Source organism: Solanum tuberosum, unplaced genomic scaffold (genome assembly GCF_000226075.1).
Source record: "Solanum tuberosum cultivar DM 1-3 516 R44 unplaced genomic scaffold, SolTub_3.0 scf00148, whole genome shotgun sequence".
In the NCBI taxonomy this organism is placed as follows: domain Eukaryota; kingdom Viridiplantae; phylum Streptophyta; class Magnoliopsida; order Solanales; family Solanaceae; genus Solanum; species Solanum tuberosum.
This window is the reverse complement of record NW_006239071.1, coordinates 708,354-729,231: the sequence shown is the minus strand read 5'-3', so window position 1 is coordinate 729,231 and position 20,878 is coordinate 708,354. Positions and strand designations below refer to the sequence as shown.

At 31.1% G+C, this 20,878-nt stretch overlaps 3 protein-coding genes across 3 annotated transcripts; 1 reads left to right on the top strand and 2 right to left on the bottom strand.

The window, feature by feature from the left end:
* Positions 1-3,989: 3,989 nt before the first annotated feature.
* LOC102603076 (uncharacterized) lies at positions 3,990-5,254 on the bottom strand. Its single transcript, XM_006352314.2, has one exon. The coding sequence runs from the start codon at positions 5,078-5,080 to the stop codon at positions 4,238-4,240; it is 843 nt and encodes a 280-aa protein (XP_006352376.1). The 5' UTR covers positions 5,081-5,254; the 3' UTR covers positions 3,990-4,237.
* A 2,763-nt stretch (positions 5,255-8,017) lies between these two features.
* Positions 8,018-13,400, bottom strand: LOC102602739 (probable carboxylesterase SOBER1-like). The gene is made up of 6 exons (XM_006352313.2): positions 13,108-13,400; positions 10,356-10,408; positions 9,484-9,607; positions 9,274-9,395; positions 8,445-8,552; positions 8,018-8,350 (listed from the first exon to the last, which is right to left on the bottom strand). The coding sequence occupies exons 1-6, from the start codon at positions 13,373-13,375 to the stop codon at positions 8,261-8,263; spliced, it is 765 nt and encodes a 254-aa protein (XP_006352375.1). The 5' UTR covers positions 13,376-13,400; the 3' UTR covers positions 8,018-8,260.
* A 1,724-nt stretch (positions 13,401-15,124) lies between these two features.
* LOC102602398 (mitochondrial pyruvate carrier 4) lies at positions 15,125-18,527 on the top strand. Its single transcript, XM_006352312.2, has 5 exons — positions 15,125-15,253; positions 16,654-16,752; positions 16,944-16,996; positions 18,120-18,193; positions 18,331-18,527. The coding sequence occupies exons 1-5, from the start codon at positions 15,199-15,201 to the stop codon at positions 18,377-18,379; spliced, it is 330 nt and encodes a 109-aa protein (XP_006352374.1). The 5' UTR covers positions 15,125-15,198; the 3' UTR covers positions 18,380-18,527.
* The last annotated feature ends 2,351 nt before the right edge of the window (positions 18,528-20,878 follow it).

The window sequence follows — 20,878 nt, the reverse complement described above, 5'->3', positions numbered from 1 at the left end:
TTAAGAACATGTGTTTAGCGGACATGATCAAACAACTAATATTAGAGTTAATAAATTGATTGATTAGACAAGTATGAAAACAACTAATTTACTATCTTTATACGTAATTTAAAATGTATATACGTAAAGCGAAGCATTATCTTCGGATAATACGAGTGAAACACAATTAATAATAGATATACCCATAAAATCTTGATAATGGATGATGTGGAACTTAATTTGAGAACGATATCATATCATATTTAAAATATCTATTAAGCTTACTTTAGCCAACATAAATGAGTTGATTTCTTTTCTTTTTTTTTTAATATAAAAGCAGGCATGATCAATTCAGAAATGATGCTTAGTTATAAAATTATAATAAGTCCAACTCAAACTAAACATTTATTAAACAATATTAATTATTGTTTAGTTCATTGTTTGACTTCATTTCAAAATTTTAAGAGTTTTAACTCTCAATTTAGTAATTTAGTATTCGGTATGTATTTGAGGACTCAACTAATTTGAATTAGTACTGAAAAACTTCACTTTAAGGGTAAATCGCTTCCTATCAAAGAAGATTTCATATTCAGGATTAAATCCAAAATCTCGAATTTAATAAAGGAGAAATTATACCACTTCATCACAACTTTTAGCAGTAAGAATTAGTATATTATTGCTCTTACGTAATGCAATAATTAATTTAATTAGATTAAGTCGTGAGAAATGAGACTTAGTATAATATTTATTTTTAAGTGTTCAATTATTAATAAACTCTAACGTGATTATACGCTAGTAATATAAAATACATCCTTATACAAAATTTTAAATTCTAGTAAGAGAAATTAAAGTAAGACATCCAAAAAATCGCATCAAATCCTAAAAACTGCATAACTAAAAGATGTATTAACACAAAAAAAATAGATTAGACATTGCAAGTGCACAATTTAAAATTATTTTCCAAGATTTTCTTATAAAATTACGAATGCACGATTTAAAATTTGATGAATAATAATTCCCTTTTACCCCCTTAATTCAAATATTTGATTTTTAACCAAACATTGGAATTTAAACATGTGATGTGCGTGTCTAAATTTAAATATAACTAAATCAAAGATATTTTTACCCAAAAAAAAGAAGAAGGTATAAACACAATAAAAAGAAAGCTTACTTGGAATTTAAATAATTATGTAAAAAGGAAAGAACAAATTCCCCTAGGCTAAGACTCAAAAAAGAAGAATATTTAAAAGGCAATTTTGGAATTAAGTGTCTTAGTGCTTTATATTTTAGCTTTAATTCATGTTAACTTTAATTTGCCCACCTTGTTAATGCTTTGTTGACATCATTTTTTCACAAAATAAAAATAAAGATAAATTTTTTGGAAGAAAAAATAAATATGTGAACTCTAGCAAGTAAAATGTAAATAATCATTGTAAATTTATTTAGAACTAAGAATTATTTTAAGAGGCATTAGAAAAAAAAATATGAAGAAAATTGGCTAAGAAGATCTTGGGTATTAATCTTTTTTTATATATTTATCGTGACGACAATTGATTTAGATTTATGTTGCACACAGATAAGTCTGTTAGAACAGAAAATGTTCATTCTAAATGCATAAATATCTAATTTTGGGACCATCATTTACATCATATTAGTAGTTTGTAATATTCAATAAGTCTATCAATTTCAAAATTAGACATGTGACGATGAAATTGAAAGAACACCTAACTTCATACACGAATATACATATAATTGAAGTTTAACTATTTTTGTCTAAATTTTACGATTCATTAATATTAGCTTGTCTTTTACTTGGTAAAGAGGGGGGAAATATTCTACAAATAAGTCAACTTGCAAATACGTTTCAACTAATAAGATTCTCAATACTAATTGAAGATTAACAAGAAATACTGAGATTATTTCAAGGATTAGATTGAGACAACTTTATCATTTTCTTTTTCCCAAGTGTCCCTAGGAATATACTAAAACTATGATAATGCCAAATTGCATATAGTATTTCTTCTGCCTCAATTTACGTGGCATAATTTAAATTTTAAAAGTTAGACATATATTTTCAATTGTAAATTCTGACATGAAATTTTTATATTTTTTGAAATAAAATTTATATATTTGAAAATTACATAAAAAGTAATATAAATCACAATAATTGATAATTCAAGATATTTAAAAGATATATGAAAAAATACTGAGTTAAAAAATGACTTGTTTGAATATGAAAATCCAAAAGATACCACATAAATTGAAACAAAGAAAATATTAAATAGTTAGATATTTAGATTGAAATATTAGATAACTATATCACATCAAGATATTGAAAGTTCTATTAATTGGATTTATTGAAGCTTGTTTTTTTTTTTTATGTTCATTTATCACACCAAACTTACTATAGACAACCAAAATATTCAATCAAAGTTGGTAGTGAGTATTACCAAACCCACATTAACACTTGGTACTATTATTATATTATACCTTTTTTTTTATACAAGGATATAATTGTGATGTCCGAATCAAACGGTGACACCTAAATAATTTCACAAAATATTTATTATCTCTTCCTAATATGAGTATCAAACGACTTTATCCACAAATACTTGAACTTGTGGAATAAATAACAACTAGTATGTTTTGTTGTCTACGCTTTTTTTCTTAATAAGCATACTAATGTTTATATTAGCTTTTGAATCAAGAGTTTTTCAGAAATAATCTTTTTATTTTTTTATGTTGATAGTTAGGTCTATAAGATAAGAGTAAATTCTGCATATACCTTGTTAATGTTACAAGATATATGTTAATTTTCTACCAACACAAATATAGTGTAACTCTAGCCACCGAAAATTAGAAAAAATTGACTAGTGCATTATTAAAAAAAATGAATAAGGCACACAAAAAGGACTAGAAACATGAGTGTCTGAGTCATTCCTAGCAACATGACAAAATTTTTAAAAAAGTATCGTACTTTGTTTCCTCGAGCCAAATGAAATATAAAAAGAAACAAAAATAGTATAAAGTTTTGAATATTATTGCACAAAAATTATTTTACAGAAATTACTGTTATTTTCTTTGGGACAAGAAAAAGTTTCCACCTTTCTCTATATCCAAGAAAGAAATTTCAAATATGTTCACCTTTTTTTATTAATTTCAAACCGTCCATGGATGACCTAAAAATTCTCTAAATGCACAAATTATTATAAAGGTTTAAATCCATATGTAAATTTCATTCAAAAAGATTTTAATAATTTGTTTCGATTAAGCATCTAAATACATAGCAAAACTTTTTATTAAATACTTTTTGTTCATTTAAAAAAAAAAACAACTCTTTTTACTTGTTTTTTAAGTGATTATTATGTGAAAATCTTAGAAGCCCTGTTGATTAACTAGACAGATTTTCACCTTATTGATGAGAGTTCGATTCAATCTCCTCCCTATTTTTCTTTCCCATATCCCAAAAAGTCTATTGCAAAAATACAAGTTAACCACTTTAACTCTTTAAATTATACTCCTCATTTTTCCTTCCTATAACCCTATTTTATCTTTTTTTTTGGATTTTTTTTATTATGTACCATTACGTAAATAAGTTAATCACTTGACTCTTTTAATTATAGATAATAACCTCAATATATCTTATGATTTAGACCAAAAATATCTAACAACGCTTAATTCTTGTTCAACCACTCAACAAGACCACGACTTAATTAGAAATGTCTAAATAAAACTTATCAATAAGTTTAAACTATTGTAAAAGTTGCCATTTACAAAATAATTACTAGAAATGCTAATACAACAATCAATAAATATCCAAGAAACCATTAACCATAATTAAAATTAACCGAAATGAAGATGTTCATTCAATCTATTAATATTTCACATTATCAACTATATGGTATTTTACATTTGGTCAAAAAAGATAAACCTAAATATTTCTTGGAATTACTTCACTAAAAATTACATTATTTTTTAACCTAAACTACACCATAACTACATAAGCAACATTTAACATCAAAGATATATACAAAATGTGAAAAATAAGAAAAAACCAATGAAGGTGATCATTCAAAATTACTACCCAATATTTTACATTGTGAAGTAAAAGGGTATTTTACAGACCAGAAATTCAAAAAAAGAACTATTATGAGATGATTAAAGTGGAAATGGAGATAGAAAAAAAATTAAAAATAAACCAACCTCAAATATTTTCTTGAAAATTAATTCCAAAAAAATATTTTTTTATTTTTTATTTTTAGGTCCAAACACTCCAAATCCTTTCACCAAGAAAACTCACAAACTTTCTCACAGAGCCCTTTTCAACTCCACCGGATTCTTCTTCATAACCGCCGGCGGCGCCGGAAGTTTCCTCAACCGGGTCAGTCTGACCCGACCCGAATTCAGACACTGACCCGGACCCATTTTTGTTCAAAGATAACTCAGATGATGATTTTTTCAGCTCAGCAGAAGACCCAACATCACCATTAGATGACCCGTTTTGTTTCAAAGACGACCCGTTTTGCTTCAGAGATGAACCGTTTTTGTTTCTTCGTTCTTTTTTACTCTTTTCCTTTTTGTTCTGCAACCCATCTTCATAAGCATCAAGAATTTCATGAATAAGCTGTCGATTTGGTGAAGAATCCCATTTTACCCAATAACTCATATAGCAGCTGAAACAATAGCAGTTAAATGAGCTCAAATGGTCAGTACCGCCATGAACGCCGCCGTGTACGGCGGCAGAAAAACTTTTCGAACCAGTACCACCACCGGACTTTTCAGAACCTGAGTTGGGTGTAGCTGACTTGAAGTGGGTATTCCTCCGATTACCGGAAAAGTCGCCGGAAAGTTCGCCGGAAAAGTCGCCGGAAACAGGGTTTGATGTTGGAGGAGGTGGGTTTGAGGTGTTAGACTTGTGGGTAGTTCTCCGATTACCGGAAAAGTCACCGGAAGAGCAAGAAATGAGATAAGCTAAGACTTCTTTGTCTTCTTGAGATAAAGCTGCAGCAAGAGTGAGAATAGCAACTGGTAAGAATGAAAGTTGGTCAGAAATTAAAGGAGGAGATGGATGAACTGTGCCTTTTCTGTAAAGTTTCTTCATAGTTTTTTGATAATGGAAAAAAAAATGGAGGATTTTTTTTTTGAGAGCTTTGAAGGTGGGGTATGTTAGGTAGGGTGGGTGGTGTAGAGAAGAAGAGAAGAGAGAATGAGGGTTTGTGGCTTGTGGGGACTTTGAAGAGTTTTTGGTAAGAGGAAATAGGGCATAGAAATTGATGACATTATTTTTTGAGGGGCTTAGTAAAAAAAAATTAATATATATATATATATATATATATAATATATAGTTATTTGATATTAAGTTGATAAAACTTTTTTAATTTATTAAAATGAATAAGTAAAACGAAATATCTATTTTTAATATAGGAATCGAGTAAATGAAACATAAGATATAGTAGTAGTTGTAGCCATATATCGATAAACCAATATATATTAATATTCAAAAAACTAACGTTTAGAATACAACAATAACATATTTAGTAAAATTCCACAAAATTGAGTCTGAAGAGGTTAGAGTGTACATAAATTTTACAAGTAGAGAGATGTTTTTCGAAAAATATATGAAATAAAGACGAATTTTAGTTATTTTCAATATATTAGACGAAATTTTGACCCCTTTTTTCGTTATAAATTTGTCAACAAACTTCTAATTCTGTTCAGTTTATTTGTCTTTTTTTTTTTTTAGTTTGTTCTCGGAAGAATGCTTCTTCTCTAATTTAACAATTTTGTAATTTTAATATTTCACGTGAAATATTTAAGAGACTAATATTAAAAATCAATACATGTATTTTAGATTTAAAATCATAAACTTTTAAAAAAATATTATTTTGTTAAATTTTGCACCTAATTTACTAAAATCATTTACATTAAAATGGAGAGAGTAGCATATTAGTATTTAAGGCCAGAAAATTTGGCCAGAATGGTATTTTACCTATGTTATTTTACCTTTTTAAACATTTTTACCCTTTTAACTTTAATACATTTTAACTTAAAGATTGAAAAAGATCAATTTATTTTAAAATAAAAAAAAATTATAATTTTTTAAATTTCTGACCAAAATTTTCTGGTCATTTAGCATTATCCTTTAATTTATATAGCCACTTAGGTAATGTTTCACTATAAAATAGAGCAAAGAGTTTTTTTTTAGGGTGGTAGGGTATGTGATCTGGGTGGGGCAGGTTGCAACTTGTAACCCTATGGGGAGTATTTTTTTATTTTTTTTAAAGAGTTTTAGGGCATCAATTTTAAAGAATTTTGATTGGTTATTTGGTTAATTTTGATTGGTCAATAGTGCTCTGGGTTGGACCCTACTTGTTACAGAATCTAATGATCAAATCTTCTTTTTGCAGAATTTAACCTCTCTTTTCTCTCACTTCCCAATGAAGGGATGCATTTTTACCAGAAAAGAAATCTAAGAGCTAAATTTTACAACAAAAAAAGTTTGAAAAATATAAAAGTTGATTCAATATTATGACCAAACAAATATTTGAAGATGAAGTTTTAAAATCTGATGGAAAAATCTATGACAGAATGCATTCTTAAGAAATATGATATATTCAATGTAAAATTGGTAAGAGTTTATTTGGATCGAATGTTTATATAACAATAAACAACATTTTCAGTGTAATTCTACAAATGGAGTATAGAGAGAAATAACATGTACACGCCTTATTTTTCCTTTATAAAGTAGATAAACTGTTTTCAAAACATTCTCAGTTCATATCGAATGTTTATATCTAAATATGTGTCTTTCATAATGCGCATTCACCAAAAAGAATTAAAATTAAAAATATTTTCACCCTAATTTTTAATTATTAAGATTAACATACTAATTGGTAGCATATAAACATAAGTATTTACAAGAAAAAATTGTAAAAACTTATCTGCTTCAATTTTTATACTCAATTTAGAAATGGAAAAATTGTTAATTGAAGCAAAAAGATTAAACTAGATAGAAAATTGAACCACATAGAAAAAAGGGATCAATAAATATATGGTAATTGTTGTGTCATTATAGTAAGGGGGGAATAAGAGGAGGACTTTGGTTATTTTTAGTAAAAACTACATTATTATTTTTTGGCAAATTCTAAAGCTTTTGGATGTACTATGAATAATTTGAGTTATTACTTATATAATTTTGGAAGAATTTTGTTGATAAGATTCAATCACAAGTAGAATACAAGTAAAATTATAAACATGTCAACTTTTAATTAGAAATTTCGAATTTAATTCCTTAATTTGAAAACTTATATGATAAGAATAACTTTTCACATATAATAAATTTATTTGAATTTTCTTTTTTCATTCATGCGCTTAAACGTGAAATTTTTGATTAAGAGGTGAGATGTACCATCCATTCTATTATACTCAAAAGTGAAGCAATGATTTTCTCTTTTTCATGTTCGGTGCCAAATCCACTATTTCTTCACATACAATCATATGCCATAATTAGTAATTATGGCTACTAAAAACTTAGTATTATGAGTATCATTTTTCAAAATATAGTACACATATTTTGACTTATCTATGTTTACAGTTTCTTTTTAAATTGTGTTACGATTATTTCTTATATTTCAAAACACTCTATTTCGTTCAAATTTTGTTTTGTGAAATTACAGTGAATATGTTTCTTTAGAGCCTGTTTAGAAGTGCGGTATGATTACTAAACAGCCAAATAATTACATTGACATATTTGTTCGTTATAACATAATTACATTGTAATTTTCAGTGTCACGTTTGGTTAAACACACATAATTAACGAAGTTAAGAAGGGCAACCTTGAAACAAGGGTAAAATTATTTCCGTGTGATCTATAATTCACACATTAAAGTTGTGAAAGAGGCACTAGTGCTTGCATCAAAGTATGTTGCCTATATTACACCCTTTGGGGTGCGACCTTTCCCGGACCCTAAGTAAATGCAGGATGCTTAATGCACCGGGATGTCAATGGATAGAAGTTAAAACTCATTAATCCCAACTATAATCCAACAGTTTAATTTTTTTTTCAAAAAATTTCACAGCATTTCAACTATTTGTCCAATATTTCATAACTATTATAGTGGTTAATTGAGTAAAGAAAATACAGTAGAACACAAACTCTCTTTGCTACACATTTGTAGTAATATATAAAGCAAGTTCACCACACAAACAATTAAGCAACAAGTTTTGAGAATTCAGGAGGAGTTTGCTAGAATGAATTTTGAATCGAATATCGACTCGATCTTTAAGAGTTGCTCTGAAGACGAGTCTTGATCCATGATTCCAAGTGCTTCAACTCCTCGTTGTTTATCGAATGAGCAAGACGAGGGTAAGCCTAACGGATATGGTAGACAACAATGGCTTATTGGTGATACGTTTGTGAAAAAAACAAAGTAAAGATGAACGATTTGAGAGACACGAGTGATTACCTTGAATTCGCAAGTCATACCAGCTCGTTCCAGGAAAGGCGGCCCTGCTTGTCCGGCTTCAAACAGTACGGTCTTATCAGCCATACCATGAGACCACAGAATAGGGGTCTGCTCGAAAGAGTTTTGATATTAGATACTATAAGACATGAAAACTAATCAAGAAACACAAATCAAGCGGCAAGAGGAACATGTCCAGATTCATATCCTACCACAGACAAATGCCTGGAATTTAAGTGGAGAATGATAGAGGGGCAGACAAATTATCCACCGAGTTTCGAATCACGCAACAGATAGCCCTCGGGGATTTCTTGGTTAATAGAAAATAACTTTTGGAAATAACATGTCTTACAATACCACCACCATACAATTCTCTCTTTTTAACAACCGTGGTGTTCAGGCCATATTGAGGCACCTCGACTAGTTCCACGGGTACCTGCTACCTCCCACCTCCCACCAACACAGATAGCAGATAACTATGTCCACCAAGCTTAAACTAATGGAAAGATATCACCTAGTATTTTTCTCCTAGTGAGATTTGACGTCACAATAGTTTATAATAGATAATTTATTTATCATAGTGTTCATATATCATCCTAAGTAGTGAAACAATTAGCAGATCAGGGATCATACTCCCTCTGTCCCAATTCAAGTGTCTTAGTTTGACTGTGCACGGAGTTTAAATTAGGAAGGCGGGAGTAATAAGAAAGTTTTAATTGTTTGTACAGACTGAAGATTCCGTCACAGCAACCAACTTAAGGAAAAGAATAACAAATGTAAACTTTGAAAAACAACTTCTAGAAAATTATAGAAGTTAGTATCAGACAACTACCTTTTTAGCTTCAGGAGTTTGTTGCTCTAATATAGAAGCGTTAAAGGGGACCCATCCGCTAAACACGGCACCTCCTCCTAGAGTTTTTGGGTAAAGAAGAACACTTGCTAACGTCAAAGCACCTACAAAATTAAGATTTTAAGTGTAATTTGTGAGTTCCGTTATTAAATTAGCAATGCACAAACTTGCAACTGAGAGTGAAAGAGAGACCTCCTTGACTAAATCCGCATACAAAAACGTTATTAGGATTAGTGCCAGCTTCGATCTCTTTGTCGATCATTGCATGGACATTCTTAACTGCTTTGAGCAAATCACTCTCATCTTTTGGCGAACTCTGATACAAGGTATTAAACATTAAGTTATAAGGAGACAATATCAATAAGCGCAAGTACAACTGTCTTTGTTTCTGAAATTCTTGGACAACATAAGCAGAGAATTTTGATGGAGGTAAGATAGACTAATTTTGGCATATATCATAATATTCAATGACATGCTGGTGTCGCATATGACTTATATGAGACATGTTATTGTTAACTGCATATACATTAAGTGGAAAAAGTATTCCATATAATAAAGTTCTATCTTGGATATCTAAGTGTCATCCTTGCCGATAATGCAGCTGGGCAAGATTACATCGAGAAGTTGAGAAAAGAAAGGATGAAAAGAGATAATGAAAGAATGAGTGACCAGTGTTATCGAAAGCAAAAAGCACAAAAGAACTCTAAGGTCTGTTGGGGCTTTAAGCACAAATAAAGCATAGGCCTAATTAAAAAAAGTCCAAAGAGAGAAAAAAGTATAAATATATATGTTTAGTCCAAGATTAATAATAATTATAAGCATGAATAACAAATATATGAACAAAGAAATTGAAAAAATATATGATAAAGTGAAATATCAATTGTTTAGTGTGGCCTCTTCAAAAGAGGCTTCTCATTGGCAAGGAAAAGTATGTCTTAGAACATTGATGACCACACTGAAGCACACATTAAGCGAGGTGAAGCGCTCAACATGTTTTGGGCCTCGCTTTAGTGCTTAAGTGCGCCTTTGGCAACTGGGAATGGAGGTGGAAGAGAAGAACTTACATCTGACACTGGTAATTCATGAATGTCAAACCATGACGGCATGACAGAACCATCTGCAGTAAAGTAAGAAAGAAAAGAGTTCAGATTTTATATATTATCACCACTATTAGAGTGAAAAAGTGGGCAATGCTACCAATGACGGAGACACATGCAATGAAGGGGAATTGAGTCTCCTTCACTGGGAAATAAAAAGAAAGGTCCGGTGAAAAAGAAAGCAAGACTGGCATTATAGTACTTCAGTAACCAAGATGGAGTTAAAATTCTTCTGTTCTTCTTAAGAACTCCCTTCCACCATTCTTAGATACATCATAAACTTCATGGAGAATGTTCTTTTCAAAAATATTATTGACATCGTTGTCAATTGTACCTAAATCACTGTCAAGCTAATCTTGTCCTTAAGAAGCTGTAATTAACATCTTCAAATCTTATTGTGCACTAATCACACTGAATATCCTAAGTTTTCTTCACGATATCTGCTGTATATCCAGATGAGATGCAAGTTATCTACACTAGTAGCTAAAGATATCCTTCATGGAAAGAATTGCTTAGGTGTATCAATTTGCCTTTCTTGTTAAATAACTTTCATTAAAACAAAAGGCTATTTTCAACAGTACCTTGGAAGTCTTGAGCCTTCATCTTAGTAATTTGTTAAGCGCTAAAGCTTGTCATCTTTGCCTATTAAAGATGGTTCACTAACGAGAGAAATTACACTCGAAAAGCTAAATCCCTATCCCTGGGGATAACTTTCCCCCTTAAACCATCAACATCCTTCCCCTTTCTACCAAATTGAATGAAAAATCAAGGGAAATGAAAAGACTCTAGTCTAACCAACTTCTCTCATCTCCTTGTACTGCAAATTCTCTTACAAGGACCCGCCATATATAACAACACCATTCACACCTCAAAAATGAGCAACATTTCCGATTCAATCTGCCATAGCACATGGATCTAGTCTACATATGTAAGCAATCCCATCCACTAGACACTGAAACCAACTACAATAAAAATAACAACTCCGCCTCGATCCCTACAAACCCCATCAAGGGTAGGCCAAAATGAAGTCTTTAAGCAATCCTATTATATCATTTTACCCTAAAACAACAATTCCAACAGAAACAATTACAACATACAACCTCAACTATAAACCAATTTCAAGACTTTTGTGTATAGATATTACTATTAATCAATTATGACCATAGATATTACATGCCACTTACCAATCTAACCAAAGGGTAGTCAAGAATAAAATCTTTATCCAATTCCAATATATCATTTGGCCAAAAAATGCCATTTCCATGATGATCAACACAGAACCGATAGAAACAAATACAATACACAATCAGTAACATAGAAACCCCACCAAAGAGTAGGCCTAAATTGGAATCTTTATGCAATTAAAAAAAATCCATTTGACCAAAAAAATGCCAATTCCACAGTGAATACACCAGAAAAAAAGAAAAAAAACAATCCACAACCTGTAATAACACTACAAGTACATGAATGATTGTTACCGTAGAAAATAGTATATATTACATGACAATTACCTACCAATCAAAGGATAGTCAAAAATGAAATCTTTATGCAGTTCCAATATACCATTTGGCTAAAAAATGCCATCTTCATGGAGATCAACAAAGAACCAATAGATGCAACCACAATCCACAACCAGTATAACATAGAAACCGCAGCAAGCGGAAGGCCAAAAATGAAATCTTTATGAAATCCCATTATACCATTTAACCCGAAAAAAATAATTCCACTAGAAACAATTACAACACACAACCTGCAACACTAAACCAAATTCAAGACTCTCATGTAATAGATCACATTCCACTTACCAACCCAATCAAAGGGTAGTCAAAAATGAAATCTTTATTTTCTATTTTTACTTTTTTAAAACTATGCTGTTTGTGTCAACTTGTGTGCACCCTCGGCTAATTCTACAAGATACTTGCCACCTCCCCAACAACAGGTATCCATGTAACTCTATCCACTCAGGCTAGGATAGATAGGAAGAAATGACCTAGTGTTTTTGTCTCTGTTAGGATTTGAACTTGAGACCTCATGGTTCTCACCCACTTCATTGACCACTAGGCCACCATTTGGCCCCAAAAAGCCATTTCCATGGTGATCAATGCAGAACCAAAAGAAAAAATACAACACACAACCAGTAAGGTAGGCCAAAAATGGAATCCTTATGCAATTAAGAAAATACCATTTGACCCAAAATTGCCAATTCCACAGTGATCACACCAGAACCAAAAGAAGCAAAAACAACCCACCACCTGTAATACACTATAACTACATTAATTAGACTAACTTACAGTTGCAAGTAACTGGATTGGAAGGAGCAGAAAGGAAGGACCATTTTGTGTTATTAAGCTGATAAGAAGTGAAGAATGTCTTGATAGGTTCATTTACAGTGCCAGAATCACCCAACCAGTAACATACAAATCCCACCAAGAGCTAGGCCAAAAATGGAATCTTAGTGCAATCTCAATTTACCATTTGGTCCAAAAATGTCAATTCCGCACTGATCACACCAAGAACCAAAAGAAACAGAAACAACCCACAACCAGTAACATACAAACCACATCAAGGGGTAGGCCAAAAATGAAATCTTTATGCAATTAAGAAAACACCATTTAACCCAAAAATGCCAATTCCACAGTGATCACACCAGAATCAAAAGAAACATAAACAACCCACAAACTGTAACAACACAACAAATACATTAATTATACTGACTTACAGTTGCAAGTAACTGGCTTGGAAGGAGCAGAAGGGAAGGACCATTTTGTGTTCTTGAACTGAGGGGAAGTGAACAATCCCTTGATGGGTTCATTAGCAGGACCAGAATCACCCAACCCATGAAGCCAAAGAATGAAACTTCTAGCCATGGCCTCAGAATTTTTGGGGGATGATGGGTTTGTTGGCTCAATGAGTCGCACAAAGAAAATGGTGAAACCAAAAGTGATTAGAAGAACTAGAAAGGGTTTTAGTAATGGAACCAATTTCATCTTTGGCCTTCCAAAGGCCTATTGAGCATTCTTTATTAATTTTAAAAGGAATGAAGAATTTTTTATTTTTTTATTTTTATTATGATGGGTGACCAGACTAACTTTTATGCATCTCGACTAATTTCACGAGATACATGTCATTTTCTATCAATAACAAGTATCAGGTAACTTTGTCCGTTAAGGCTAAGACATATAAGAAGAATATAATTATGGATTTATGAAAGAATTTTTTTTAGTTATACTCGATATTTATCATAAAACATCTAAATCAACGTCAATATTAATACTCAATAAGAAATATTTCAAGTCCACTAGGTATAGATATTTTTTTTGAAGTATAATATGGCGTAGCTTAAAAGGTAAATTTATATAGATCTAGATCAAAATGAATAATACGTATATGAATTTGGATCGTGACAAATATAGGTTATCCAACCTGATACAATGTTGGAGCAAACCTTATCGAGGACATTGAGTCACTAAGAAAATGTATATTATGTTCCTAAGCAAGTAGGGTTGACAAGTTTTTAGGCTAGTAAACTTCAAAAAATTTGAGGTGCACATGACACTTCAAATGAATTTCAAATCGATATAGATTCACCAAACACGTTATAGCAATACATTTCCAAAAAATTTCACCAACCACCCTTATAATGGTATGTGACTTCCCTATAGTATAGATTCACCAAACAACACTTAATTATGTTTGGCTCATACATGAATATAGTGTTAAACTATTTGATGCACCTAATTCTCGTTATATATAGAGTTTGAAGAAAGATCGAATCATAAAAGAATAAAAAAAAACTATCACATATTTCTCCAAAAAGTTTTTTTTATAACTCAAATTTGTGATCTTCCCATTCAAACTCCTATTTCACAGTCAAATCAACATACCCCAACCCAAACACACAAAAAATGGATCGTCTCAAACGATTAATATCAATACTTAATGTTACTGCCAAACCTATATTATAGAAATTGATTAAAATTAGAAAGTTGAAATTCTTTTGATAACTAAAGTCAACAAAATACTACAACTTTTACCCAAAAAAATAATCAAAATACTACAACATATTGCAAGGAAGAAATGACAAAATAATTCCTTTTGTTTGGATAATGTTTAAAAAATATTAACTTAAATATATTCTTGATCAATTTTAATTTTCTAAATTTTATCGGGTATAAATATATTAAATCTCCGTCAATATTTAACAAATTTTAATCATCAAACTCAACAAAATAAATACTCCCTCCGTTTAAAAAAGAATAGTCTCCTTTCATTTTTAGTCTGTTTCAAAAAGAATGACCCATTTCCTTTTTTGGTAACATTTTACTTTCAACTTTTCACGTGGCATGTTTAAGACCACAAGATTAAAGGACAATTTTGTATATTTGACATAACTTTAATTTAGGGCCACAAGATTCAAAAGTCTTCTTTATTTTTTTAAACTCCGTGTCAAGTCAAACTAGGTCACTCTTTGTGAAACGGAGGAAGTACATTTTAAGACAAAATTAAAACTCACATTCGAAGATTTATTTATTTTATTTTATAATTTTTACTTTTTTAAATATATTTCTCGCAACTATTAAACTTTCATGAGGTTTGAAACTGAGCGTTTAGACCAGCTATCAAACGACTTTAAAGAATCAAAATTGATTATGAATATAGTTAGGTGACTATTTGTAAACATATTCTAAAAACAAGGGACTAGTTTTGTCATCTTCTCACATTAATTATACGACATAAATTTTATTTATTTTCATCATAATATACGGAGAAGATCATACAGAGAATCTTCAGAAGCAGAGTTTTTACTTTCATGGCGACTTCAAAGCTCCAGGCTCTATGGAATCATCCTGCTGGCCCAAAGACCAGTGAGTTTTTTATTTATTATTTTCTGTTTTTTTTTTCAATTTATTGAATAGAATTTTCATTTTTTTTCTTAGATTTTTAGATCTACTTTTTAGCCCTTTTGAAATGGAAATTTATCATCGAAGCTTGATTGGGAAAATCCCATATTGTTTCTGTGTGTGTTTTCACTTTTTTGTGTATTTTTTGGTGTTTGATTGTTTATTTTTTGGAGAGATTGGAGAAAAATTGAAAAGAAAAGAAAAAGATTAGATTTTTAGGTGAAATTTTATTGTGTATGGTTGTTAGATTGTCATTTGTTGAATGATATAGTCATATAGCACATCAAAGTTGATATAAATTGTCCCAATATTGAGGTTGTAATTTACAGATCTGTTAATTGAGTTTCTAAAAGTTGGGGGAAAAGGCAAAAGTTGAGGGACTTGTGTCTTAAGGTCACATGTTCGAGGCAACCAATGGTGTGGCCTAGTGGTCAATCAAACACTTGATGGACATGTGATAAGTATCTCCTGGAATTAGTCGAGGTGCGGGTAAGTTGGTTTAGACACCACGGTTATCCAAAAAAATAAAAAAGGTCACAGGTTTGAGACCTGCGCCAAACAAACGAACTAACTAACTAATTAAGATATTTAAGAGGAGAAGGGTAGAGGATCATCCCCGACTTTTGAAGGTTGAGGTTGGCCCAAAGGGTCGGGTCCAGATGGATTTATTAGTCATTAAAAAAAAGTTTGTTTGAAGCTGAACAAGCCATTCACATGTTCTGCTTCAGCAAAGTCTATATTCACATCTACAAGTGACTTTGGATGCTATTATAATTAACATAATGTATTTTTCACACTTATGTTATGTTTAGTATTTGTTCGGAGTCCTTATTAAATTGGTCATTGCAGGGATACGTGTGAAAATGTCAAGTTTTAGAGAACACTTTATGATAAATTATTTGGTATTGCAATGAAATGAGCTTGAATAGAGCTAAATGTTTATATAGCATTCATATGATTGATGTCAGCTAGTTGGGATTGAGGTGTAGACGTGTAGTTGATTGATTGATTGATAATGTAATGTATTTGTTGCTGCACATCAATGATAATCATTTGTCCTTCATGGTCATAAAAAATAATCACTCGTCCTTCATCGCCAGATTCATAGTTTGACAAAAAAAAATCTTCAATTCTCTTTTTTTGTGATTCTGTTTTTATGTATGGATGTTTTCCTATGATGACTGGGAGGTTCGGAATCATTTAAGTGGCTGGCTAAAGTTGCTATTGTTCTTTGAGCTTTCCTATAGCTACTGCACTGTGTGTACAAACATACTTTTTTCTTGTTATTTTGCGGTTTCAGGTTGGTATATTTTACTTATCATATTCTTTGTTAACTGATTTGTTCGCTCGTTGTGTTCTTCTAGTTCATTTCTGGGCACCAACCTTCAAGTGGGGCATCAGTATTGCAAATATTGCAGACTTTGCTAAACCACCAGAAAAGATTTCATATCCTCAGCAAATAGGTATTTCTCACGTCTCACACTCTCTCTCTCTCTTCATCTATGATGAATCCAGAAAAATATGTAAATAAGCATAATTGGTCATTTTGTCGTCAAGCTTAAACTTTCTATGATATAGTATCTTCCATTTGTTAGATCAACTAGGCTTTTCTGTTTGGTTTTAATTATAAGGTAAGTTGCTTTGGTTATTGCAGCGGTTACAGCAACTGGAATTATATGGTCTCGCTATAGCTTGGTAATTACTCCGGTAAGTTCATTATTACTCTGAATCTCAGCAGAAGTTTATCTTTTTATGGTGTGATAGTATGATTGACAGGCAAATAAATCCATGTACTTTGTATTCAGCTGAATCTTTATGTTGGTTTTAGTGTATGATTAGTAGACTAAAGTAAATCCCTTTTCACATTCAGTCTAATTTTCATATCGTGTTAAAATCTTTATTCACCAGGCCTAACACTTCACCAGACCTTCCCCCTACCTTTACGGGGTAGGAAGCCTGTTTTTGATAGACCCTCGGCTCAAAAGAAAAGTAGCACTTTACCTTATAGAGGAAATAAATAATAGTACAACACTTGTACAGTGTCATCACTAATGACTTCCCATGGCACTCTCAACAATGGTTGGAAATTTATCTTATACGCTCTTGCGGAGTGTTTTCATTCAAGTAGCTTTTAGTGGATCAAATTGCAGCAAAATAGGTAGTGAGTATAGCTTCTAGACAAGGTCAAGATGTTTGAAGTGAGCACTAGGTGAGGATTGGGGAAGGAATATGAAGTTATGAACAGAGAATTGCACAACGGAAGGTTTGAGTAATACATGTAAATTGAAGCGAAGCTGTGCTCTCTCTCTTTCTGCCACCAACTCCTTACTCCTTCCGCAGAGGCTGTTGGGGGTGGGTGGGTTTCCTTGATTGGTGACAACAGGGAAGTTAAAAGGAAGAAGAGAGAAAAAGTCTATCTTTCCACCTACACAACTACTGTCTTATACTCTTCCTCTTCTGAAAGTTATTAATGTTGCGTCTTTGTAAGAGATTTTTTCTACATGGCCACAATCTAAAAAGTGAATATTTACTGTCAGATCAAAAGTATAAAAGAGAATCAACCCCCAACCTCGTCTTACTGGTTGCAGTGTTATCATAGAGAAAAGCGTAAAAAAAGCTCTTAGGTCCCCAAAAAAGAAAAACTTTTCTCGAGTATTTGCAATGAACAGATGACAAATCAGATAAAATAGAATCAAAACAAGCTGTGGGGCATGAATCTACTTTATTATCCCAGTTTGCATTATGACTTTGATGCATGATATCCTTATTACTAGCTTCTTGGTTTATGTCGTTTTCTCTTTATCTTGTAATCCATACTTCTGAATTGCAGAAAAACTGGAATCTCTTTAGTGTAAATGTGGCAATGGCTGGAACAGGCATATACCAGCTTTCACGAAAAATCCGGTGAGTCAGTTCATGATAGGGAATCCCATCTCTTATAGCTTCTTTTTCTTCGTTATAAACCCCATTCGTTTTTCTTGATTCAGTAGACATTTTTGTTGCAACTATAACTTGGTTTTTTTTTCTTTTTCTGGATTCAGGAATGATTATTTCAACGAGGAGCAACAACCCGCGCTAGCTAAAGAATGATGATGAAAATTGTGATCATTTAATTCCTGAGCTTTGAATGTTCTTCCATGCAATTTGATGTTTTACTTCTTCTGATATCACTGTTAATGTGAGACAAGTAATTGAGTGAATAATGACAGTTGATAATTCCATTTGTCGAGTTCAACTATATGAATCTTTTATATCCATTCGCGTAGAGTTATAAGGCCCATGTGTCTTACTTCTTTCCTAATAAGCCTGGAGAATGAAACAAAGAAAAAAATAAAATTAGAATAAGAGATTCAAATGATGAGAATCAAAGAAATTGAAAAATAATTCGTGCGTGAAAAAAGATCAAATATACCTCTAATTGCTAGATGAGTATGACCCTTTGGGCCCAACATTAGACTTATTCATAGTCTAAAATGTGAAAATTTTTATAATTGACATATATAAGATTAATAATTATAAGTTATGACATTATTCTTTTATCTTTTAAGTTATAACAGTAAAAATTGCAAGTTCTAATATTTTCATAAAATAAAAATGATTTAAAATAACAGTAAAAGTTAATTAGTGTGAAAAATAAATAAGGTAAAAATGAATATATTAGTAGTAAATAATTTGAAAAAATTAATGATAATTAATAGGAGATTCATAAAAAAAGGAATATTTGTTTTCCTTATTTACCCTCCCTAGTAGCTCCCACCCCTTTTGCTCCCTTGGTGACTCGAACTCGCAACCTTCGGGTTGGAAGTGAGGGGTGCTTACCATCCGAGCAACTCCCTCTCGTCGATGTCTTTGCAATTTTTTATTTGTATTGAAATACAAACCAAACGTAAAAAAAATAATTATGAACACCGATACTGAAAAAAAATATTTAAATTTTATTTGTGTATAATAGTTTTAATTATGGCGTTTTTGGTATGAACACATATTTTTTCTTCAACAATTGAAGGGTGAAAAGACCGTGTGCATGCCTTGTTCACATATGTTTCATACACATTGCATCAGAACCAGGTTAGACAAGAGTCACTATTGCCCTATTTGCCGCTATAACGTGTCATCAACATCAACTTCATGGAAGTCATTAATTTATGGGGTCCCGAAAATCATTTTGAAGAAAGCCTTTCCTACACACTAGCTTCATATTTTCTTCTTTGTTTATTTTTACAATTGCTCATATGATTGTCTAAAACTTTTTTCATTAATTTTCATGGAGATTGCTTTATAATTTAGTTCATTAATGGTCTCTTAACTTTTTCATTAATTCGTTAAAGGAAAATGAAGCACGATAATAGCAAATAAAATTAAACTGTACCTGAATCTACCGGTAAAGAAATTTCCTTTTTTTAGAGTCAAACGATAAGAACTTTGATTAACATTTTATGATATATTTTTTCATCATATTGATATGCAAAAATTGCAATTTATAGTACTTTTCGTAAAGTTTTTGAATATCTAAATTTTTAGTTTAAAATATCAAAATTAATGTAATCTAATTTAACTTTGATAATTAGTCAAATTGTCTTTCGAAAAGCGCAACATGACATAAAAGGAGACGAAAAGAGTAGTAAACAAACTTGACGATATATAATCTAGGGCAAAGACAAGAGTACAACGCGGGATATGTGGATAATCAGGACTATCAAATTCCTATATTTACTACTTATGTCTTCATAAATATTGTGTTTTTGCTTTCCTTGAGCCAAGTGTCACAACCTCTTTACCTGGCAAGGTAAGGGGTAGGCTCTACATACATTCTACCTTCCCCAAACCTCACTCATGAAACTATATAATGGATATGTTGTCATTGTTGTAGTTCTATTCCACCATACTTCTTATGATACTTAGCACGGTTAATGTTGCGATATGATAAAAGAAGAGTTAATATCTCAAAAGATCACTCAACTTTAAGAATTTATCTAGTAAAGTTACTGAACTTTATTTTATATCAATAAAATCATTCAACTTATGTCTTTGTATCAATAAAATCATTCAACTTTAATAGTAATTTATTTAGTCAAGTCATTGAACTATGTTTTATATAAATAAATAAAATCATTCACTACAAGAAAAGTATGAATTACATGGGGATTTTCCTGGGGATTAGTATGAAATTTTGCAGTAAAATAAGTTTCCTACAGATTTTCATATTAATCCCCAAGAAAATCCCCATGTAATTCACACTTTTCTGATAGTGATTCAACTTAAGCCTTTGTATCAATCAAATCACTCAACTAATTTTATTATTAAAAACAAATTGACATAGCAAAATAAATATGTAAATATTTAAGAATAAATTTAATTTATGAAATAAATATTATAATACTATTATGTACTTAAAATTCAAAATGTATCACGATAAACGTTATCCTACCAATAAATATTACTGATATTATCCCCTATAAGTTTTACAAATCTCCAAAATCCCTCATTTTCACGCATCAGATTAGTGTATCTCGTGCATCAGATTAATGTATCAGCGCATCAGATTAATGTATCTCGCACATCAGATTAGTGTATCATGTATAAAATGTA